Source organism: Rhinopithecus roxellana, chromosome 12 (assembly GCF_007565055.1).
Source record: "Rhinopithecus roxellana isolate Shanxi Qingling chromosome 12, ASM756505v1, whole genome shotgun sequence".
Classification (NCBI taxonomy): Eukaryota; Metazoa; Chordata; class Mammalia; order Primates; family Cercopithecidae; genus Rhinopithecus; species Rhinopithecus roxellana.
The window spans coordinates 29,189,075-29,214,296 of NC_044560.1; the positions used below are offsets into that span (position 1 = coordinate 29,189,075).

At 41.2% G+C, this 25,222-nt stretch overlaps 1 protein-coding gene and 1 pseudogene across 15 annotated transcripts in view; one reads left to right on the forward strand and one right to left on the reverse strand.

The window, feature by feature from the left end:
* The window catches only part of CAMTA1 (calmodulin binding transcription activator 1), a 974,629-nt gene that overhangs the window by 910,441 nt on the left and 38,966 nt on the right, over positions 1–25,222 (reverse strand). For 11 of the 15 annotated variants that reach the window (XR_004060441.1, XR_004060442.1, XR_004060439.1 and 8 more), the window contains one exon: positions 24,777–24,895. Coding sequence is in view for 8 of the 15 variants with exons in the window: in XM_030942611.1 (XP_030798471.1) it covers positions 24,777–24,895 (119 nt within the window). In the remaining 7 variants the exon portion in view is untranslated. Of the gene's footprint in view, positions 1–18,225; positions 18,317–24,776; positions 24,896–25,222 lie in introns of all 15 variants that reach the window. The other 4 variants (XR_004060436.1, XR_004060437.1, XR_004060438.1 and 1 more) reach the window with 1 other exon arrangement.
* Positions 16,290–16,564, forward strand: LOC115892359 (annotated as a pseudogene).

Sequence of the window (25,222 nt, forward strand, 5' to 3'; positions counted from 1 at the left end):
ATCTAATTTTTTTTTTTTTTCCTGAGACAGAGTCTCTGGGCTCTGTCACCCAGATTGGATTGCAGTGGCACGATCTCGGCTCACTGCAACCTCCACCTCCCAGGTTCAAGCAATTCTTGTGCCTCAGCCTCCCAAGTAGCTGGGATTACAGGTGTGCATCACCACATCTGGCTAATTTTTGTATTTTTAGTAGAGATGGGGTTTCGCCGTGTTGGCCAGGCCAGTCTTGAACTCCTGACTTCAGGTGATCCTCCTGTCTCAGCCTCCCAAAGTGCTGGGATTACAAGCATGAGCCACCACACCCAGCATAACCTAGTATTTTTTAAGTGGTAAGCCAATAGTTCCAATTCCATTTATATAAACAGCCCTCCATTTCCTCCTCAAAACTGTACCTTTATCATATACTAACACTCTCTCTCTCCCTCTCTCTCTCTCTCTCTCTCTCTCTCTCTCTCTCTATATATATATATATATATATTTTTTTTTTCCCCTTAACACTTCTATAATTTTACTCTGCAGCCTGGCACTGCTGATCCCTACTGCTCACTCTCCTTGCTACTCTCTCAGCTCCCCTCATCTTCAACTATTCCTTCTTAGTCTCCTTTGTAAGCTCAATTTCCTTCCTATGTCCCCTCTCTCGTTTCACACTCTCTCATTTTCCAGCCTCCTTTAGTTCATTTCTGGAAGCTCTTTCTTCTCTCATTCTCCTACTCTCCAAGGAAAATTTTATGCGTACTCTAAGCTTCTTTGAGCTCTCTCTAGGTCCCAAATCTACATCCAACTGCTTTCTAGGATCTCTAGATGTTCCCCAGGTGCTCCAAGCTCAACCATACAAATAAAAATACAGTATGTACTGAAACTTGCTCTTCTTTATGTATTTCATTATCTACAGTACCATCATCACTCAAGCCAGAATCTCAGTAATTTCTCCTCTCCTTCACCATGAAAGGATCCAGAATAAGCCACTATAGCATAAAAATTATTTTGAGCTGAAGGCATTTGAGTTCCTGAAACCCCTTATCTGCCTAAAAGCAGAGCCCCCCAAAAGAACTCAAAGAACTCAATTGTCATAAATCCTTTCCCACAGGGGCAACTCTAATCTTTCGAGATGAGAAGACAACCAAACAGACAATGTCACGAAAATATATAGCTTCCATTTATTCTCCTAAAGGCCCATTTATCTTTCCAAATAGTTCTTTGTTTTCCCAGAAGTAGCCTTTCTCCCTCTCCTCCTCATCTATTAAGATGGTGTATAAACTCCAAATCCTAACGGCTCTTTTCAGTCACATTTATTTGTGAACTCCCCTAAGTATGTACCAGATTAAAATCTACCTTTTCTCTTGCTAATCTATCATTTGTCAGTTTATTTCAAAGGCCCCCAAGTACTGAACCTAACAGAGTAGAGAAAAAGTGGGACAGCCATCACATCTTAGAGGTCACACAAATGCTACTGACTCTAGCTCCCAAGTCAGATCCTTCGCTACTGCCAATGCCTAAAAACAGGTCTTAGTTACTACCTCTGGGATGGATTCCTCACCAGACTCCTGGCTTTCTTCCAAACCATTCTCTACATGGTCCACAGGGTAACTGCATAAAATGAAAATCTGCTCATTTTCCTCCTCTGATTAAACTGTGGTAAAAGGCCAGGTGCAGTAACTTATGCCTATAATCCCAACACTCTGGGAGGACAAAATTGGAGGATCGCTTGAGGTTAGGAGTTCAAGGCCGGGAAACATAAGGAGACTCCGTCTTTACAAAATAAAATAAAACTATTAGCCAGGTATGGTGGTGCAGCCCTGTGGTCTCAGCCACTCTGGAGGCTGAGGTATGAGAGGATTGTTTGAGGCCAAGGAGTTCAAGACTATGGTGAGCTATGATCAAGCTGGGAGACAGAGTGAGACCTTCAAAGAAAACAAACAAAACCCTGTTAAGATTTGCAAACCCAGGCTGGGGGCGGCAGCTCACACCTGCAATCCCAGCACCCTGGTGAGGTGGGCGGATCACCTGTGGTCAAGAGTTTGAGACCAGTCTGGCCACTAGGTGAAATCCTTTTTCTACTAGAAATAAAAATATTAGGCCTGGCGCAGTGGCTCACACCTGTAATCCCAGCACTTTGGTAGGCCGAGGCAGGCAGATCATGAGGTCAGGAGTTCAAGACCATCCTGACCAACATGCTGAAACCCCATCTCTACTAAAAATACAAAAAAAAAAAAATCAGCTGGGCACCACACACACACCTGTAATCCCAGCTATTCAGGAGGCTGAGACAGAAGAATCACTTGAAACCAGGAGACGGAGGTTGCAGTGAGCAGAGATCCCGCCACTGCACAACAGACTGGGCGACAGAGAGGACTCCACCAAAAAAAAAAAAAAAAAAAATTCACTGGAGGTGGTGATGCACATCTGTAATCCCAGCTACTAGGGAGGCTGAGGCAGACAGAATTGCTTGAACCCAGGAGGCAGAGGTTGCAGTGAGCCAAAATCGTACCACTGCACTCCAGTCTGGGTGACAGACTTTTGTCTCAAAAAAAAAAAAAAAATTAAACCCAACGTAAAATACATAGCCTTCCATGATCAAGCTGCTACTCTCTAACTTTAACTCATCCATCTCTCTCCTTAAACCCTAAACTAGCCATAGCGAATTATCCAAGCAACTCAAACTAATTCCTTCTTCCATTCCTTTGTACAGGAAAGGAAGTATTATTAGTAGTTTGACTAAATGTAGTACCTTCAGCCCAGAAAGTTGTCTTGCTGATTCTCTTTGTCTGTGTAGCAAACTTTCTAATCATCTTCAAAATACAGCTTTAGTGTCATTTTTCAAAAAAATATCCATCCTTCACTTGAGGCCAGGAGTTCAAGACATGCCCGGTCAACATAGTGAAACTCCATCTCTACTAAAAAGTAGAAAAATTAGCCAGGCGTAGTGGCACAAGCCTATAATCCCAGCTACTCGGTAGGCTGAGGCAAGAGAACAGCTTGAACCCAGGAGGCAGAGGTTGCAGTGAGCCAAGATAGCGCCACTGCACTCCAACCTAGGCGACACAGCAAGACTCCGTCTCCAAAAAAAAAATCCATCCTTCATGTGCTCAAGCGGACCATCACTGCCTCCTTTTTGCCACAGATACACCTTATACATACATACTTTATAATTCCATTATACTTCTTATCATACCATTTTGCAATCATTTTTTATGTCTGTCTTCCCTCCAAGACTATGGCTGCCTTTTGTTTACTTCCAATTGGCCAGACTTACATACTGACCAAGAGTCTCCTTGACCAAACTCTAGCCGAGCTCCTCTGAATCCTCTTCCCAACTAGGCCTTCCGTATCAACCTTCAGTGTCCATCCTTGTCTGTCTAGCCTAGTTTTAGCAAGAATTCTGTCAATATGGTTTAGTAATACTAATGATTCTTTATTATTATAAATTTAATCCATGTAGAAATAACCTGTGTTTTGGGACTCCCTTTAGTTAAAAAGTTGACAAAAAGCTAGAAGTCTTCATAACTACATCTAAAAATGTTTCTAGTCTTTGCATACAAATGATACAAGCTACTCTGTTTTTGAACTTTTTAAAAAACCTTCATATCCATTTCCTAACTATGGTACAACTACAGCCCCAGGCAGGAGAGCTGCATATCTTTATCTGGGCAACTGTCTCATTATAAAGAGAATAAAAAGAGCCATAACAAACATTCAAATGAAAAGTGGCACCACGTAAATGGAGAGTAGATAAGTGCATTTTCCAACAGCTTCAGATGATGAGAATGTATCAGAGTATCAAAACAGATTTGATATGAAAGTTTTAATGAATCTGTAAAACCCACTTTTAAGTATAATCAGAGAAATCCTAGTTCAAATTTTAAAACCAAATATACACAGTGAAAAGTGAAAAAATATATCTTGTATGGTCTGGCTGTGTCCCCACCCAAATCTCACCCGGGAGTGTAATAATTCCCATGTGTCAAGGGTGGGGCCAGGTGGAGATAACCGAATCACGGGGACTGTTTCCCCCATACTGTTCTCATGGTAATGAGTAAGTCTCACGAGATCCAATGGTTTTAAAAATGGGAGTTCCCCTGCATATTCTATCTTGACTGCCACCATGTATGACGTGCCTTTGCTTCTCCTTTGCCTTCTGCCATGATTGTGAGGCCTCCCCAGTCATGTGCAACTGTGAGTCAATTAAACCTCTTTCCTTTATAAATTATCTGCTCTGGGGTATGTCTTTATTAGCAGCATGAGAACAGACTAATACAACACCCCATTAACCTATTTTCAAAACTTATTCCCAGACCTGTTAGGAGACCTGAAGGTCTGTCATTAACAAACAGATCATAGTTACTACCCTCTAGCTTTCCAAAGAATAGCCGTGTAAAGTAACATAGATACAACCTGAAGCAGTTACTAAACTGAAACTTCCATATCTCCAAGAAGCAGCACTTAAATCATCCATGGTAACATCGTTTCTTTCCAGTTTTCAACATGTGGCAGTTTTGTTTAAGTAAATAACAGCTTTATTGAGATATAATTCACAAATCATAAAGTCCACCCACTTAAAGTATATTTTTAAATATATGCACAGAGTTGTGCAACCATCACTATGGCAGCTTTTAACTCAATTTGGTTAGGCTAGAATTTTTCAGGATTCACTTCCCTGAATCTGGATAAGACTTAAAAAGTGAAAAGTAAAACAGTCATTACTTCCTGAGGGCCAAGGTAGTTAGAGGTGGTAGCAGACATAAACAGAGATGCCAGAGGGTTCCAGCTTGTCCACATGCTGCTTCTGTCACTAGCATTTTCCCCAACTGCCGGCCTTGTCAACTAACTGAAGCCCCTGGACCATCAGCTGCTGGACAGCAGACCTAGTGAGGTGACTGCTACGCAGAGGTAATAGCTTTTCATAGACTTTTTCATCAGGCTCCCTTTGTGGTCCCGCTCTAGCAGCTGTTCATACCTAGCTTCTCAGAGCCTCCCACAAGTTCTAACTCAGCCACCCATGCAGGTGCTTCAGGAGAGGTGCTTTTGCAGCTCTTCTCTGGTCCTCTAATTCCTCCTTCCAAACTGTTATTTTTCCAGCTTTTCCCCACAGTTGTAAAATATCTTATTGCTATAAAAAAGAAATCCCTTATTCCATAATACAGTGGTTCTGCTTCCCTGACTGAATCCTGACTGATATCCACGAGTTACTTATGTGTCCCTAAACAGTAGTTTAGCATTGACTCTTTGAACTTTATAAAACTAGAATCTGATCCTCTGCATTCTGTGAGAATCTTCCAAGGTGCTGCACGCAGCTGTATTTTGCTCAATGCTGTTCAATAATCTATTTTATACCATAAACCATTTCGGTAAACTTTTTTTTTTTTTTTTTTGGACACAGGGTCTCTCTCACTCTGTCATCCAAGGTGGAGTGCATTGGCACAGTCTCAGCTCCCCACAACCTCCACCTCCCAGGCCCAAGCAATTCTCCCACCTCAGCCTCCCAAGTAGCTGGGACTACAGGCACGCAGCACCTTTACACCGGGCTAATTTTTGCATTTTTTTTGTAGAGATGGGGTTTTGTCATGTTGCCCAGGCTGGCCTTGAACTCCTGGGCTCCAACAATCTGCCTGCCTCAGCCTCCCAAAGTGCTGGAATTACTGGCGCAAGTCACTGTGCCCAGCCTCATTTCAGCTTACTTTTTATTAAAATATTACATACAAACAAGAAAGAGCACAAAGTGTAAGTATATTTGTGTGTATGTGTGCATGTGTATCACACTTATCATCAAGAAAGAACATTACCAACACCCAGAAGCCCTGCTAATATATCCTCCCTACTCTCCAAAGGTAACTACATCTCCTGACTTGCAACACCATAAATTAATTTTGTCTTTGTTTTGAACTTGTATACAGAATCAAACAATATATATTCTGAGTGTCTGGTTTCCTTCTCTCAACATTATGTCTGTGAGAGTTACTCACTTCTTGAATATTCATCCATTCATTAGTTTTCACAGCTGTACAGTCTGCTGAGAATATACACAAGGAGTAGAACTGCTGGGCTTTATGGTGTGCAAATCTTCTACTCTCACAGATAATTCTAGTTTCCCAAAGTGGTTAAACTAACGTAGATTTCCATGAGCAGTACACGAAAGTTCTGCCTGCTCTGTTTCTTGCTGACACCTGATGGTGTCTTTTTTAATTTGGCCATGCAGATGTATGAGGGCATCTAACTGTGGAATACACTCTGATGACCAGTGAGGTAGGGCACCTTTCCCTAAGTTTACTGACCCGTGAAGTGCCAGTTTGAGTCTTTTACTCATTCTTCTATTGGGTTGTCTGTCTTCTTCTCCTTGATTTGTAGAAATTCTTAAAATAGTCTGAATATAAGCCTGTGTTGGTCAGTCTCACTCTATGACGACTTTTCATTCACTTAACGGTGTCTTTAGATAAATAGTTCTTTTAATGAAATCTAGTGTATCAAACTTTTCCTTTATTGTTACTGCTTTTTGTGCCTTATTTAGTATCTATTTACTATACATATCAATGAAATCTAGTGTATCGAACTTTTCCTTTATTGTTACTGCTTTTTGTGCCTTATTTAGTATCGATTTACTACACATATCAACATGGGGCAAGTGAACTAACGTTGTGCAATGCATCCTATTAGATGCTATAGGTGTATCAGGTGCTAAAGGTACATTAATTCATTAAATTCTCCAAACCATCATAGAAGAAGTAAGTGTAACTAACTTGAAGGCACTGCAGGTTCACTGAACAGGAGAGGCTGCCAGATCCAGCAAGCCTAAGTTATATACTAAACCCTAAGTGTCAGACACTAACCCTAAGTGTTATACACTAAATTGTGCACACCAGTGTAAGAGCACAATTCTTACAGTGCTCTTACAGCCACATCTAATGCTTACCCATATACACAGAATGTGCACATACATATAACATGTTACTCATATACATATAACATGCATATACATAGATACATGACGTACATATCATTTACCCACATACGTAGAACATTTCTGACTCATTTCAAAAATCAAAGAACTAAAAACTAAACAAGTTAACCTAACTAAAGATTACATTTTATTTCCAAAGCAATCTTATGCAAAAGTAGGACAGTAGAGGCCTAAAACATAAGACTGGCCTCAATTTACAGAAAATCACAAGCAATTCAATGGTACAGATCAACAGTATGAAAAAAAACAAACAGTAAGAAAACTGTAAATCAGGAAGCAGAGTAGGAGGAAAACAATTATTTTGTAAAGTTAGAAAGCAAAGTGAGATTAACCATCATGAAGTATTTTTAAAATTATACTGAAGCTATTGTGGGAGCATGTCAATGTCACAGAGAAGTATAAAAAAGTTTGGGGCCAGGCGCGGTGGCTCACGCCTATAATCCCAGCACTTTGGGAAGCTGAGGCAGGTGGATCACCTGAGATCAGGACTTTGAGACCAGCCTGGCCAACATGGTGAAACCCCGTCTCTACTAAAAATACAAAAATTAGCAGGGCATGGTGGTGCGTGCCTGTAATCCCAACTACCTGGCAGACTGAGGCGGGAGAATTGCTTGAACCCAGGAGGCGGAGGTTGCAGGAAGCAGAGATCACGCCACTGCACTCCAGCCTGGGTGACAGAGCAAGAATCCATCTCAAAAAAAAAAAAAAGAAGTCTGGAAATATACAATGAGAATGGTTAAGTCACTCTCATACTAATAAAACTATCCTCAAGGAAAAAATTATAAGAGACCATTAACAGCCAATCCCTACTCTGAGAACTCCCTTTATCAGGTTTGAGCTAACCTCTTGATCACTTTTCTGGATCTTTCTCTGACCAAACCAAAAACACAAAGTTTTCTAACTGAAATTCCTCAGAAACTGATCACCTTGTAAAATACTGTGTCTTTCCAAACTGGATGACCACTTATCAGGAATGCTCATCTCACAGTGTTCCGAGACTGGGTAGGGAATGGAATGGGTATCTAAGAACCTTAAGGTGTGAAAAAACAGCAGCTAAAAGATGGAGACAGACTATGGGAGGAAAAGAAGAAAACGTAATTCCCACGTGTTACAAATAGCTGCTTCATCATAACAGGATATTCAGAAAGGAAAAAAGTTTAAAGAACGCAACGTGAAAAACAGAAATGAACAAACTGTGCCCTACCAGATACCAAGCTTTGAGTATTATATACTGCTTAGGAGTTTTAATCCAAATTCAGACGTGTCAGTTGATTCAGATGATCTACATTTTAATAATGTAACTGTACATTTAACAATGACCACTTGCCTATTACAAATGTTCCCCTCCAGATTTCCTCTTGCTGCTTTTTTTTTGGGGGGGGGATGGAGACTTGCTCTTGTGGCCCAGGCTGGAGTGCAATGGCACAATCTTGGCTCACTGCAACCTCTACCTCCCGGGTTCCAGCAATTCTCCTGCCTTGGCCTCCCGAGTAACCGGGATTACAGGCGTGCACCACCATGCCCAGCTAATTTTCTTGTACTTTTAGTAGAGATGTGGTTTCACCATGTTAGCCAGACTGGTCTTGAACTCCTGACCTCAGGTGATTCACCTGTCTCGGCCTCCCAAAGTGCTGGGATTTACAGGTGTGAGCCACCGCGCCTGGCCCTTTTGCTTACTTTTAACCACAATTTGTTTAATCACAGTGAAGACTTCTTTTGAAAGCAGTCAACAGTACATTTAAGGCTGTAGTTCTTAGCCCTGGCTGTACTTCAGAATCTTCTAGGGAGCTTTTTAAAATCCTCACCTTGGGCTCTATCCCTGAGACTCCAGTTGAATTAGTCTGTGGTAGGGCCCAGGCCGTGATATGTTTACAAATCTGTCCCAGTGAGTCTAACATGCAGCAGGGCTGTGAACCACCAATATGAAGAAGGAGCACTGACTGGACTAGGAGCAGGAGGAGGCCTGACTCTTCTGAGCCTCACAGAAGGGGCGTTTTTACACTCACTATGATGCCCACTTGTTTCTAAATACCGTTTAAGACCAGCACCTCCCCCACTTGAGAGCCACTGAGTCCAGGAATGAATGGGTCTGCACTAACTTGGTCTTCTACTTCTGTGAGCATGTTGTGGAGTGAATAAATGTTATTAAAATGTAACAAAGTAAAGAAAGAAATGGAGGCAGGACAACAATTTAGTGGGTGAGAAAAGGAGAAGTGCAAGGGAAGTGGCTGGGGGGCAGGAGAGGAAAGGAGATGCCCCCTACCATGGCGCTGAGTCTGGGCAAGATCATGGCTGATCCAGGCTCCCCAGGAAGAAAGGGCAGAGGTTCTACACTGACTTAAAAGATTTGGCCAACCACCCATGAAATGACAGCATCTGAGGTGGGGTTGTGGACCCCGTAGTGGCTGCTGACAAGGAGCCTGTCCACTGACCCAGGTGCAAGCAATAGGAGTCATCAGTACCTTCTGCTGCTCTATTAAAAATAATCCTGTGAATTCCACTTTCATATGTCCCCATCTCTATGTTGGTTTCACTCCAGGTTCTTCATCCAGTTAATGTATCCCAGCAAACACTACACTAATGCCCCTTCCTTCCAGGAGTCATCCCTGAACCTCTGCTCCACATTCCATCTCCCATTTCATCCTCTCAGAGCTGTCCTCTGTGCTTTTCCTTTGTAATTCTTGCCACTATTTACTTTCCTTCACAGCAAAATTGCCACCAAGAATCATTAAGATGTGTAGCCCCCACGTCCTCACCTCTCTGGCTCTTCAACTCACTCCCATTGGGCCACCGCACTAACACTCCACTGGAAACACCCACTGACGTTACTAATCAGTTGACCAAATTCAACAATGACTTCTCCGTCCTCATTTTACGCAAATTCCCAGTAACCTTTGTGATACCCTCTGTGAAAGGAAGGACAGGAACCCCAAAGATATACACATCCTAATCCCCAGAACCTGTAAATAAATAACATTACAAGGCAAAGGGGAATTAAAGCTGCAGATAGAACTTAGGTTGCTAATCAGCTGGGCTTAAAATAGGAAAATTATCCTGGATTATCCAGGTGGACTCGGCATAATTAAAAGGGTCCTTAAAAGTGGAAAAAAGAGGCAGAAGAGGTCAGAGTGAGTGAATGAGAAGAAAGCAGGGTCACAAAGACTCTATGTTGCTGGCATCAAAGATGGAGGAGGGGGCCACAAGCCAAGGAATATTAAGCAGACTCTAGAAGTGGAACCGACAAAGAAACAGATTCCTCCCTAGGGCCTCCATAAAGAACATGGCCCTGCTGGCACCCTGACAGCAGCCCAGTGAGACCCATGTCAGATGACTGACCTACAGAACAGTTAAGAAATTTGTGTTGTTTTAAGCCACTAAATTTGTGATAACTGGTTACAGTAGCAAACATAAAAGTGACGCACCCTCCTTAAAATATGTCCTTCTCCTGGCTTCTACCTCACACCTGCCTGCCTCAGCACTACCTCCCTGGCTCCCCTGCAGCCTCCTGTGCTGGCTTCTCCTGCACTGCTCGAGGCTTAGTCTCCCTTTCTCCATCTATCTTCTGCATCCTGGATGATCTCATCTAGTCTATGGCTTTAAACGTCACCCATGCATTGACGGCTCTCCAATTTTTATCTCCAGACAGGACTCCTCCCCAGACTTCTGGACAGCTGCCTATTCAACATCAACACTCCAGTGACTAACAGACATCTCACAATCAGGACATCCCAGAAGAACATTCTTGATCTCCACTTTCTTGTCTCAATGACAAGCCCCAACACCAACGCAGTAGCTGAGGCCACAAAATTTATCCTTTCCTTTACCCCCACATCCAATCCCATGAATTCTGACAGCTCTACCTCTGAAATACATCCACTTCTCACTCCCTCCACCCCACCATCATTTCTCACCAAGATCATCAGTTACTGCAACAGACTCTTAACTGGTCTCTCTGCTTCCCCTGACTGCCTGCCACACAGTACCCAAAGAAAGCCTTTGAACATAAAGCACCATATTATGTTGCTCGCTGCCTAACAGCTCATCCTCCAATAACCTCGTGTTGTCTTTAAAACAAAATCTCAACTGTTTTTTGTTGTTGTATTTTTTTTAATTTAGAGACGGAGCTTCGCTCTTGTTGCCCAGGCTGGAGTGCAGTGGTGCAATCTTGGCTCACTGCAACCTCCGCCTCCCAGGTTCAAGTAATTCTCCTGCCTCAGTCTCTGAGTAGTTGGGATTACAGGCATGTGCCACTACATCCAGCTAATTTTGCATTTTTAGTAGAGATGGGGGTTTCACCATGTTGATCAGGCTGGTCTTGAACTCCTGACCTCAGGTGATCTGTCCACCTCAGCCTCCCAAAGTACTGGGATTACGGGCGTGAGCCACTGCTCCTGACCCAAAATCTCAACTCTTTATGTCTACTTGGCACAACAAGATCTAGCCCCTATCTACCTCACCCAGCTCATCTGCCAGATCCCTACACTGCTCCATGTTTTTTTCACATTTCCTCAAAGCAAGCACATTCCTGCCTCAGGACCTTGGCACAGGCTATTACCTTTGCCTAGAATATTCCTCCCCCAGATCCTTAAGCAGCTGGCCTTCCTTTATCATTCAGTTCTCAGCTCAAATGTAAGTTTCTAAGGAAGTCTTTTCCTACAAAATCTACTAATGTGCTCACACCTCAGCACCCTGCTCTACTTTGTTCTTAGCACTCTCTGAAATTCTCACCTACTTATTTACTTTTGTATTGTTTTCCCTCTAAACTATAAGTTCCATGAGAACTGGAACCTCATCTTAATACCCTCAGCAACTCCAACTAGTGCCTGGCACATAGTAGGCCCTCAAAAATATTGCTGAATGCATAAATGATGGCATTAAATTAAATGGAATTTTTTTTGGTTTTTTTGTTTGTTTGTTTTTGAGATGGAGTCTCACTCTGTTGCCCAGGCTGGAGTGCAGTGGCGCGATCCTGGTTCACTGCAACCTCTGCCTCCTGGGTGCAAGTGATTCTCCTGCCTCAGCCTCCCGAGTAACTGGGATTACAGGCGCATGCCACCATGCTCGGCTAATTTATAGTATTTTTAGTAGAGACAGGGTTTCACCGTGTTAGCCAGGATGGTCTCGATCTCCTGACCTTGTGATCCTCCGGCCTCGGCCTCCCAAAGTGCTGGGATTACAGGTGTGACCCACCGTACCCAGCCAAAATTAAATGGAATATTAATAAAGTCAATAAACACAATGGTGGCCGAGCACAGTGGCTCACACCTGTAATCCCAGCACTTTGGGAGGCTGAGGAAGGAGGATCATTTGAGACCAGGAATTCAAGACCAGCCTGGGCAAGACAGCAAGATCCTGTCTCTACAAAAAATAGAAAACGTTCTCAGGCATGGTGTCCCATGCCTGTAGTCCTAAGCCATTCAGGAGGTTGAGGCAGGAGGATCTCTTGGGCCCAGGAATTTGAAGTTGCAGTGAACTATAATCGCCGCACTCCAGCCTGGGTGACAGAGAAAGAATCTGTCTCAGTCAATCAAGAAACAAACAAACATGATGCTGTGGATCACTGTCAAAAAAGGCCTAATATATATACAACATATTAAGAGAAAAGCCAGGTTATAAAACTACGTGTACAGTAAAACTATTCTGGGTTAATACATTTAGAAAAAACGCCCATACTGGCACAGAGAAATATCTGTATATACACATATCTGAAAGAAAAAAATCTGAAGATACATAATTGGAAACTGTTGACTTCAGATGGTAGAGTTCGGAGTGGTTTGGCCATCTCCCTATTGGTGACGTGCTGTATAAATTGCCTTTCCTGGGCTTCATGCTTCTACTTGGAAACAGCTCCTTCACAGGGGACATGCTGGCTTCCTGCCTCACCCTCACTCATTCCTTAGACAGGAGTGACTTCCCTGACTGACGAGTCTGAGATGAAGAATCAAGCATGTCTGCCACAGTCCTTCCTTCCATAGTTGTGGGAATTCGTTCGCATGCAGGGAGCGCCAATTTGGTCCTCTCCTCTGCATCAGAAGCTTTTCTGGGGTAGCTCCCACGTATCTGCTTGGTGCTATCAGTGACTATCACCAAGCCAGACTGTTTAATTCAGGAACAGGGTATTGGCAACCCACTTGAGCACCAGACTAAATGATATTTGTTGATAGAAGTCTTTATTCATTCATTCAATGAACAGTCCCTGGACACGCCAGGGACTACTGTATATACTTAGAACAGTGCCTGCCATACATACATGCATGCCATGTCCACCTGGCATAAGATCCCTGTCCACCTGGAACTTCAGAGTCTAGCAGTGGCAGCCAGACAATACACAGTGAAAAGATGTAATTTGCACAGTATATTAGATGATGACAAATGCTGATTCCAGAACACTTATGCCTCACTACCCTCATTTATGAAATAAAAAATACATAATCACCACACAGCAGGTTCTCTGAATTGCTTGAGGAATAGATTGTTGAAAATTGCTTAAATACAAAAAATTTTGATTAATAATAATTAAAGCATTTAACAAAAATGCTTCTTAAATAAAAGAGTTAAGTCTAAATTTTGCTCAACAGTACAAAAATAAAATAAAATTTTAACTAGCACATTAACAACTGTCTTCTGACACCAGGAATGCAGATCTGTTGCTACACAGCTGAAAGATGTGCCAGGAAAAATGGGAAATGACTATACTCAGACGTTAATTTTATAGATTCTGCTTAATTTCAAGCTATTTTAATGTACCCTTTCGCAGAAATGGGAAGCAGATGGCATTTTCCCATTCTTTTAACTTTCTTAACTTTTAAAGAAGTAAATATACGCAAGTGTTTTCCCCTTGTCTCTGAAAGAGTATCCCTTTCCAGCATCTCCTAAAAAAGATCCCCATCTTCCCCGGGGGAGCCTCCCCTTGGCCAGCTTCCCTGGACAGCCTCCACCCCCCAACACAAAGCACTAGGAGGGTGGGAAACTCAGAGCCTTGTCCTTGACCTTCTGACTCTTCCTACAGGGCTACACACAGTGATCTCAAAAGGCAACTCCTTCAGGGTATGAGCTACACACAGAATTTCGGAATGTTGTTCTCCTTCTTCAAGAGGGTTGGCCTGGGACCAGCATCACCTGTCTCAGCCCCTCTGAAAAGCTGCTTCTCTTCTGACTATAGACTAGGGTGGCTGCCCTTTCTAGCCTAGGTCAAGTGACTTTTCTGCTTCCTTGTTTCTTGCACATGGGAGCCTTTACTTCGCCCATGAACTCCTTTTGAGTCACAATAAAAAGAACTCAGGGCCAAATGAAGCTTGACTCAGAATCCACCTCAGTGCTACCGCCGACGCCCCACCTGGATGCGTGCACATGCATGCACGCACGCGCACATGCACACACATGTACACACACACGTGGACACTGCTTCACCTTGTCCAATTCTCCAGAGCTGAAGGGCCTCCCAGTTTCCTTTCTCCCCAAATGTAAATTCCAGGTTCTCGCCATTTTACAATTTTTTCAAGTCCACCCGCTTCGCCAAACCAGTGAACACTTCCACAGAAGCTTGTGAGAAGACCTCGTGAAAGCCACATAGCCTGCCCGTAATATTCTTCCTTACAGAGAAAACACTCTCCCAAACACACATTTCTATTTCATCGCATTCACCCCAACCCATCTGTGGTTTCTCATCCATCTAGAATGGATTTCTTTTTGTTGTTTCTTCATTTGCTTTTCCAGCTTTCTAAAAGCACTAATACTATAAAACTTAGGTTATTTTTTAGGAACTTCTTTTAAAACCTTCAAAAGAACTTCATAATTACCAAGATCACAGAATTTATCATCAGAAACCTGTGGTAGGCAGTATTTGAAAAGACTTGAAGGTGGGTAGGCAGGTAGCTGGGTAGGCAGGTAGGTAGGTAGACAGGCAGGTAGGCAGGTAGATTGTGACACTCAGCTTTAGGGTTCTGTTGTTTTCAGCTACTTGAGCCAAATGGATACGAAGAAGAAGGAGTGGGGGGAATATTGTTCATGCTACCTTTTCAAAAAACATTGAAAAATTAGAATATGCTTATATGTCCTCCACTGCCACCCAAACTTTAAAAGAGCTTCCTATATGTCAAGACATGAACAGATACTTCAGATAAATGCCAAAAATAAAACCTATGCATTCCACAACTTTTAGGTGCTTACTAAAGACATGAGAAAAAAGCTACAGAAAGCTCAACTATAACCTATGTAGTCAAAGCACACCAAAACATGCATGAGTGGTATGGGGATAGCAAAGCTGAGCCTACAGTCCAGTAAAGTTAATTAGAACACACTTCCAGGAGGCTGAGATTCTTCCTCTAAGTGGGCTTTCACCTGGGCACTTGTTAGAAATGCACATTCTCAGGCCCCATCCAGGACCTACTAGAGCAGAAACTCTGGGGATGGGGCCCAGCAATCTGTGTTTGAACAAGCGTCCCAGGTGATTCTGACTCCAGCTCAAGCCTGAATCCACTCAGCTAAAGAATGCCAACCTCTCCATATATTCTTCCTTTTTCCTTCCAACCAGGCTCAGCTTCTCCTTTACAGAAATCACCATCACCCAAAGTCTCCCACCCACTACTGAAAAGAGTTGGGTTATTTTTATCCTCAGGCAACTCCATCAATAAACTATCTGCACAGTATAGAGTCTCAAGTGCAACTAAAAACTCCACTCCAGCTTAGAAAAATGTGGGCCCAAAATGGATCCTCATTTGCACCTTAACATTTCTTAAAAGCAGTTTCAGGAAATAGCATATTAAGTTACGACTTGGACAAAAGGTCAATCTCCCAAATTCCAGCTTCAGTACTAGACAGGTATAGAAACTTGGAAAAGATACCAAAGAAGAACCTCAAGCCCCCTGAAAAGATGCTGCCAACCCCTGAGCATGCTGACTCCACTCAGTCCAGAAGGCTGCAGGGGTGATAAAAAATGTTCTGAACTTAGGTAGTGGCAATGGCTACACAACTTTGTAGATATATTAAAAACTCCTGAATTGGCCGAGCTTGGGCAGGAGCTCCCACCCATAATCCCAGCACTTTGGGAGGCTGAGGCAGGAAGATTGCTTAAGTCCGGGAGTTCAAGACCAGCCTGGGCAACATGGCGAGCGAGACTCTGTCTCCAAAAACAATGTATAAATTAGCTGGGCATGGCACACGCCTATAGACCCAGCTACTCAGGAAGCTGAGGTGGGGGCATAGCTTGAGCCCGGAAGGTCGAGGCTGCGGTGAGTTATGATTGTGCCACTACACTCCAGCCAGGGCAAAAGAGCAAGACTCTGTCTCAAAAAAAATAAAAAAGGTCTCTCTGGTCTCAGCCGCAGAAGCGAGATGACCGTTTGGAAAGTGTTGCAATAGAATACACACGTTGTGCCACCGCTGTGGCGTGAAGGCCGACCACCTTCAGAAGTTGACCTGTGGCAAATGTGGCTACCCCGCCAAGCACAGGAGGATGTATAACTGGAGTGCCAAGGCTAAAAGACGAAATGCCACCAGGACCAGCCAAACGAGGCACCTAAAAATTGTACACCACAGATTCAGGCATGGATTCCATGAGGGAACAACCCTAAACCTAAGAGCACAGCTGTTGGAGCATCTCGATCAGCTTAAGACTTTCAACAATTCGTCATGCAGCAAATGTTCTGGTTTTAAAAATAAAATTAAATTAAATTAAAACTAAAAAATAAAAAACAAACAACTACTGAAATGTACAACTTAAAAGTAAGTAAAAAGATGACTAACAGAAAAAAAAAAAAAATGAATCAAATAAACTCCGAAGCTGGACCGAAGCCTCCCTGGAAAGTCCAACACTCCCAAAGAAAACCTTCAAAATCAACAATAATCTTCAAAGACAAATCTTCAAAGGTCACCAAGCGCCATCACCTAAGATCCAAGAGAGGCCAAGTAGGTTAAGTGCCTTACCCTACACTCAGCTGAGTAGCGGCAGAGCCAAGACTCGAATCTGCTTCTGACACTAGCTCTTGCACCCTTTCCAAGAGAGTAGTGCTTCTCAGTTGAGGCTCTGAGGAAGTATTATCAGGGGGCTGTAAGTCCATAAAAAATTTTTAACTTTGCATCTTAATTTAATGTATAATCTGAAAAAGTAACACCTAAATCAAGTATGTTCTAACGCACAAATTCATTACTCAAGTTTGTGATTTGGGGTTACATTTTCCCTAGTACCCAGTAGTGTCATTTAAATTTTTCTTGGGCTAATGAGAAAAACCAGAAGTGAATTTAAAACTAAATGATGTATTTGTACCAAGGCCTAATGACAGACTTATACAAATGCTTGCTGTGTAAAAAACAGTTTCTCAGTGCAAAATAATTGCAGGACACAAGATAGTACCACATGCCAAATTCAAAAGAACCTACTTGAGAACAGTCAGTATGATACTCATGTTGCAAGAGACAATTTAGTTTTGGCAAAACATCATCTATTGCATTTAACTAACCCTGTTAATATAAAACTTCATTAGTTTTGTAATTTCTTTTTATGTAATGCATATATCTGAGTTTTATATTTGCATAAGAACTCCAATAATTAATTTTATACTGAGTTTTTTGTGTTTTTACGTAATTAATTCAACCAACAAATATTTATTGAACACTGACTATGGCCAGGTAAGTGCCACATAGTGAAGTAATAGTATAATAAAACTAGTTTAGATTGAAACTGAGGAAGACCCACAGGAATTTCTTCCTTAGAAGAAAATGTTCTTTAACATTTTATTCAAATATTATAAATATTGCTGTACTCTGAGGGTGCAATTTACTTCTCTTACTATTCCTCAGTGTCAAACCTGCCTTCACCTGTCTCCCCTCACCTATGTGGGAGGACATTCCGCCCTAGCTTTTCAATATATCCCAAGGATTGTTGCTGCTGCTGCTGAGGCACTGCACATTTGACACAGGCTGTCTGATCCCCAGACTTGTGCATACCTGGATTTCAGTATCATGTACCTCACTTCATACTAGCAAAGCAAACAGAGGAACTATATTTAACCCAACTGCTATACAAGTATCACATTTAATTTGAAACTTCGTACCATATACTGTGTTCAAAAATTAAATAATGTCACTCTTAAAACTTGGCTCTCTGTGTTGTTTATATCTGCATTTTCATTTTTGCAATTTAATCAGAAAAGCCCTGCCTGGAACAAAATAATCTGGGACCATTCAAACCACTAGCCCTGCCAAAAGCTAAATAAAACCAAGCTGTACCTAAAGGTTAACTGACTTTCCAAGTCATCAAAACTGAAATATCTTACCTGCCTTTATGATTAGAGTACTGGTGCTTTTCAGCTTAGCTCACGTTTAGGAAGTCTGAAGGGTCCTAAATGATCCCCCAAAAATGTGTGTCTATATTTCAAAGAGATAACATATAAATACATTAGAAAAACCAATCACTGAAAAATTACAGCCCTAAACCTAACACTTACTAAGTTACACAAAGGAAAAAAAATCAGAAACACAAAAAACACTCAAGATTATGTACCAACACCAAAAAAATGATTAAACAAATTTTTTAAAAGGTAAGGTAGCCAGGCACAGTGGCTCACGCCTGTAATCCCAGCCTTTGAAGGACCAAGGCAGGCAGATTGCTTGAGCTCAGTCTTGGCAACATGGTGAAATCCTGTCTCTACAAAAAATTAGCCAGGTCCATGGTGGTGAGCACCTATAGTCCCAGCTACTCAAGCGGCTGACGTGGGAGGATTGCTTGAGCCCAGGAGGTGGAGGTTGAGTCAAGATTGTGTCACTGCACTCCAGCCTGGATGACAGTGAGACTCTGTCTCAAAAAAAAAAAAAAAAAGGTCAGGTGGCTTGATGTTAAAAATAGTTGAAATAAAATATTACTTAATAATTCTTACATCCTTAAAGTCCATTTCTCTTACCTAAATATAAAAAGTTGCAGGGAAAAGTACTCACGATTTTTAAAGTTAGTTTCCTCCTATAAAAAGCATTACAATTATTATTCAAGTTTTGTTTTTTCTCCTGCAGACTCTTCGATGTGGCTTAGAATGTATCAACCTATACTGCTCTCTACATAGACAATTTACCATTAAAAAATGCATTTAATATGACACTCTAAAGCTACCACCAAATAAAAACATCTGATGAAACTTTCTTTAAGGATCAGTACAAACTAGAACTCTATTTTGTTTGCTTACTCTAGAGAAACTGTGTATTACAGGAAAAACAAAAAAAGAACATTAGTTCAAAAATAGTAACACATAAAAGTGATCTGAACATATTTAGGGAGAACATTTTCATTATAAAAGGTTCATGGTGCTGCATTAGTTTGGTTTTGGAAGAATGCCAAGTAAAATCTAGATCCAGAGACTAGGGAATGCAGTAGTTATATTTTAAGTCAAACAGCTAATTAATGACTAAACAAAAGAATTTTCAGTCTGGACAACATATATGGAGTACTAATATACGTAATTATGAAATAGTCATTTGTGAATTCAGACAGTTGCGTTAGCATAATTATTTCTGGCTCTAGGCCTTAAAAACACTAACTTAAAATGCAGAAACCTTATAGCAGTTCACCTGATGAAGATGTGAACACCAAACTGATTATGAAACAAGAGTTGGTTCTTTAATGAATGTGCTCTGTGTTTAATACATTCTTTCTCCCCGGCCCTGAATATAAAAGTCAGGCCTAATGCTCAAGTTATACACAGGTACAAAATTTCTGTTTTTAATACAGTTTTTTCAGTCATTAAGAATCAAAACTATCAAAATACACATAGGATAAAAGTTTTTTTAAAAAAAGGAATCAAAACTACTTTCCTAAGAAATGAGTGTCTGCCACTTTTTAAAAAGTCACAATGCAAAAATATATTAAGTTTGTTACAACATTTTAAAATCAGATGAAGAAGCCAAACAATTCTATAAAACGAAAGGATCAGAAGTCACTAAATAGCTACAAGATCTTGGAAAAGTCAACTTCATATTGCTCTGTGGGACAAAACGAGGGATTATGGGACTCTAAAAGTCAGGCTGCAGGGGCTGAACTCCACCGTCCCCCACTTCCTGGTTCTGACTCTGGGTACATTAGTTAACATACCCATGGCTTCGGTTTCCTCATCTATAAGATGAGGACAAATCATCTATCTCATAGGATTAATTGAAAGATTAAATGTGATGATTCCTGTAAAGGACTTACTAGTGCCTAGCATACAAAAGATGTTCACTGCATGCTAGCTTCCATAATTAGTGCAGCCATCATCGCCTTCACTCCCTGTGTCATCTTTACAACCTGAGGAACAGTGTTTGTGGCTGAAAGAGCATAATCTAAAATGGATTTGGTTTTAGATATAACATTTAATTTACTCTGCAATTGCAAATAACATCCAAGAAGGGAGAGGATTTTAGGTATTCCAACGGGTTAGAAAAGGTTAAAAGTAGCTTAAGTAGGTCCAAAGATCTCTCTTACCTTCTTAGAGTCTTCCTTTTAGTGACTTTCAGCTTCACTAAACATTTGTATATGAACCCCACAATACTAAGCCTATATTAACTCTTCTTAATTCAAAACTACATTACAGGCCAGGTGCGGTGGCTCACACCTGTAATCCCAGCACTTCGGGAAGCTGAAGCGGGTAGATCACCTGAGGTCCGGAGTTCAAGATCAGCCCGGCCAACATGGCGAAACCCCATCTCTACAAAATTACAAAATACAAAAATTAGCCAGGTGTGGTGGCACATGCCTGTAATTCCAGCCACTCAGGAGGCTAAGGCACAAGAATCACTTGAACCTAAGGGGTAGAGGTTGCAGGGAGCCGAGATCACACCACTGCACTCCAGCCTGGGCAACAGAGTGAGATTCTGTCCCAAAAAAAAAAAAAAAACTACATTATAGAATAGACTTGCTGTAGTTTAGGTTTGCAGGCCTTTGATTAAAAGCCTTGACAGTAAACTATAGAATGAAAGTTCCTAAGAATTAACAAGCAACAATAGAAGAAATTAAGCTCCAAGACAGGCTCTATCCAGTATGCCCTCTTGACCAAAAAATAACTACTTTTTTTTTTTTTTTTTTTTTGAGACGGAGTCTTGCTCTGTCGTCCAGGCTGGAGTGCAGTGGCCAGATCTCAGCTCACTGCAAGCGCCGCCTCCCAGGTTTACGCCATTCTCCTGCCTCAGCCTCCCGAGTAGCTGGGACTATAGGCGCCCACCACCTCGTCCGGCTAGTTTTTTGTATTTTTTAGTAGAGACAGGGTTTCACCGTGTTAGCCAGGATGGTCTCGATCTCCTGACCTCGTGATCCGCCCGTCTCGGCCTCCCAACATGCTGGGATTACAGGCTTGAGCCACAGCGCCCCACCTAAAATAACTACTTTCTACCTACACTCCCTCATCTCTAAAAGGAAATGTTATCCACCTTACAATACTAAGGCTTACAAATAATTATATAAAGTACCCAGTCACTAGTAAAGAACAGGTGCTCAATAAATGGTAGGATGGGGCCAGGCGCGGTGGCTCTCACCTGTAATCCCAGCACTCTGGGAGGCCGAGGTGGGCGGATCCTGAGGTCAAGAGATGGAGACCATCCTGGCCAACGTGGTAAAACCCTATCTCTACTAAAAACACAAAAATTAGCTGGGCATGGTGGCGTGCACCTGTAGTCCCAGCTACTTGGGAGGCTGAGGCAGGAGAATTGCTTGAACCCGGGAGGCGGAGGCTGCAGTGAGCCAAGATCACACCACTGCACTCCAGCCTGGTGAATGAGCGAGACTCCATCTCAAAAACAAAAAAAGGATGGAATGAGCACACTCTCACTCACAACACACACAGTATAAAAGGTTTCCTCAAACAACCACAAATATTTAAACCCAGGTCTGAGTAAAGAAATTCCTTATCAATATAGAGGAGTCACATTATACCCAGAAATTCAACTGTACACATCCAGCAGAGAGAGACAGCAAGCATGCAAGAACATGGAAAACAGAGAAAGATGACAGTTGACATTTCATACAAGCAACTCCAGCCACCAGTCTTACTTTGTGAACATATGCTGTACAGGGAGTGAGATGGAAAACACAAAACTACTGTGCTCTCAACTGTGCGCATTCCCACACGCCTCTTCCAGTGTGAGCCCCTTAAGTGGGATCTAAGAAATAGAGTTTTTGTACAACACAGCTTCTAAATACAAGCCGACTACTTCATGTGGTCCTCAACCAAAACACAGAAATCTACTCCAGCTCTGGAAGGAAAACGGGCTCTTAATAAGGGCAGTCTGACTAAACTTTACTTTATGAGCAAGTCAAGGGATTTCACAGGCAATTTTGACTAAATATGATTTAGCATTACATAGGACCACAAAGCCCCAATGAGAAACAAGTCCACTGAACTACGTTTCCTTCAAGTTTTCTTGTCAACATGAAGGATTGCAGGTTGAAGAATGTAAGAAAATGTCAATACTCAGCTAGATCAAAGACGTGCTTTAATAACAGCACTGATTGTTTTATTCCTCCCATTATCCAAGTCAGTTTTTAAAAAAAGGGGCAGGTTATCACAGCCACATAACATTCTGCAGAATTAACTATTCGCAGCATAAGTCTTCTGCTGTCACACTTAATATTCCTTTTTTTTTTCCAAAGCCAAAAAATAAAACAAGAAAAAAGTCAAGGTCCTTTACAGAGAAATGAGTCAACCCGTAAATTCAGTTCCCTCGTAGGAGCTTTTGTCAGCTGAGCTGACAATTAACTGAAAGAACAGCCCATCCCAAGGGAAAGGGTGCTGCATGGCTTCACCCATCAGCTATGCCACCTCCTGCTGCCTCCACCCTTCAGAACATACGCTCCTCTACCTAGATTTCAGCATGAGTGATAGCTGACGGAAAACAATCCACGTTTTCCCATCTAAATCCTCAATTTTACATTTCACCAGTCAGAGAAAGGGATGCATTTTCCTCTCTGTAATCTGAACTATAGCAGCCTCTGGCCTCCAAGGGAGTATGTGGACTGAGGTCCACAAAGAAAATAAGGAACAACTTCTCATTTTTTCTTTTAATCTCATCCTCTATAAAAATTCTTTATTGGATGCTTTAAAATGTATCTAATATACTAGTAAGGTGCAACTATGTAAATAATTTAGAGGTAAATAAATACGTGAAAGTTGAAGGGTTATGTGAAAAGTCTCAAAAAGTTTTGAAGCCACTGATTGAAATGATCTACCAACTAAATTCCCAACACTGCTACATCCAGCTTTTTAAGACTCTTCAGGCCACTGATTTTAATTCACTAAGCAATTTCTGGTTTCAAATAGAATGTCGAATCATAATTAAAATAAACTGCCACAAGACACAGCTCCATGGGAAAAAATAAAATAAATAAGCTGCCAATTCCACAGGAAATATAATATTGAAAAATACATACTTATTATGGGTTGGGTTACATTTATAAATAAACTAGAACTAATGTGTATAATAATTTGGTATCAAATCTATGTTTCAGGGAATACTAAGAAATACACTGAGTTTTTAAATAATTCATAATCAAGTTCCAACTTATTAAATGGCTTCCAAATTATATGATACTACTTTGCTGAAAGAGTAACAATCTATGATTAAGACTACTTTTCAGCATATCTACTTCATTTTCATGTCTAAAAATGTCTGAAATAGTTAATAAATAACTGGTTAAACAGCAGGCCTCTAAACTAGCAAACGTTTGTCAAAGCAAAAACATTCTGTCTGAGGGGAAAATGTAATTTATGCAAATGATCAAAACATAGAAACCTTCAAAGAATTTTACAATCAGTTGAGACAAGGTAACAAAGCTGGAAGGTTCCAGTGAGTATTTCAATCTAACCTGTGATAAGGAAAGAGACATTTATCCACATAAGCTCCCACAATGGAAAACAAAAGCATTCTGAATTAGGAAGTAGTTAGCGCCAAAGAATGTTTAAAAATAAGGCTCAACAGGCAGCACTATTTTCTTTCTGTCTTTTAACAGAACTGAGTGTCCAATAAGGGTAGGGCGCTACATTTGCTTTAACTTGGACATCAACGTTGAGCCAGGCACACAAATGGATTTACACCAACTTGACAAAACCAGCAATCCCAGTATTTGAATTAAAGGAATATAACTCCCAAACTGACGGATGTATACCCAATTCTCATCACCACACTAAACGGGTATTACCTTAAATTGAAATATTCAGATTTCAAAATAAAAAAGATGACAAAGCAATCCACGCCTAACAGAAAGACTCCTAGATTAAAAATTACCAAAAAAGGAAACACCATACAAGATGATGAACTTTTTTCATTCTACTCTATAAATCTACTTTCTAATTAGATACCAAATACATAATCTACTGTACAGCCTTCAGTGTTAATAAAAATTCTTAGCATTAAGCAAACTTTCTTCATTAGAAAGGAAGAAAAGCTGTTTCACTCATACAAAGCCTGCCCTTTCCAACTCTACAGAAATTCACATTGTCAAGACACCACACATTCTGTGGAACACTGGGACTGTATATTTAATTCATGAAGACATAAGAACTAATGTTTAACTGGCATGCAGGCAGGGTTAACCACTAAATGCAAGACACTAAAATGCAAGAAAACAGACAGAAACTCATGCTACTTTAGTTAAGTCAACGTGCACATTTCATATCTTTCAATGCAAGCCAAGCAGATCAGAAACAGATCAAAAAACATGTTGGTTGGTTTCTGTCAAATCCAGATTAACCTCATTTACAATTTCCTAGATCAGTATTTAAATGTAAAGCTAATATACAGTAGGACTACATGAAACAACCTAAAAAATGTGCCCTTAAAATAATTATACCCTTTAAAAAAGAAACTTATCTACCTCATTAGTGTTCCAGCGGTGCCTCTCTTTTGGTAAACTTGAACATTTCGGCAGACATTCAAGCAGCTTTTTCGGTAAAAAGATTTTTACATGACTACTATTGCTGTTCCCATGATCATCTATAAAGAAGAAAACAATAAATTCAGAGAAAATAATAGATAAAATCACCTTTAAAGTACACTGGCAAAGTCAGAAATAGCTCAGTTTAGTCAATGTGAGACCAACAGCATCAGAGCCCCACTATTCCTCTTAGTTAATAACACTCATTTATGCATTTATCAGATAGATGGCAGCAGGAATCTGGTCAAGAGGTTTTAAAATAGGATCAGGCTTGTGCTCCATGACATGTGAGTGAACAGGGAAAATCCCAGCAGCTGCCCATAACCGAGAGTTATTTTTAAAGGTTCTTTCTCCATGTTTCGATGAAGCACATAAAAATTATAAAA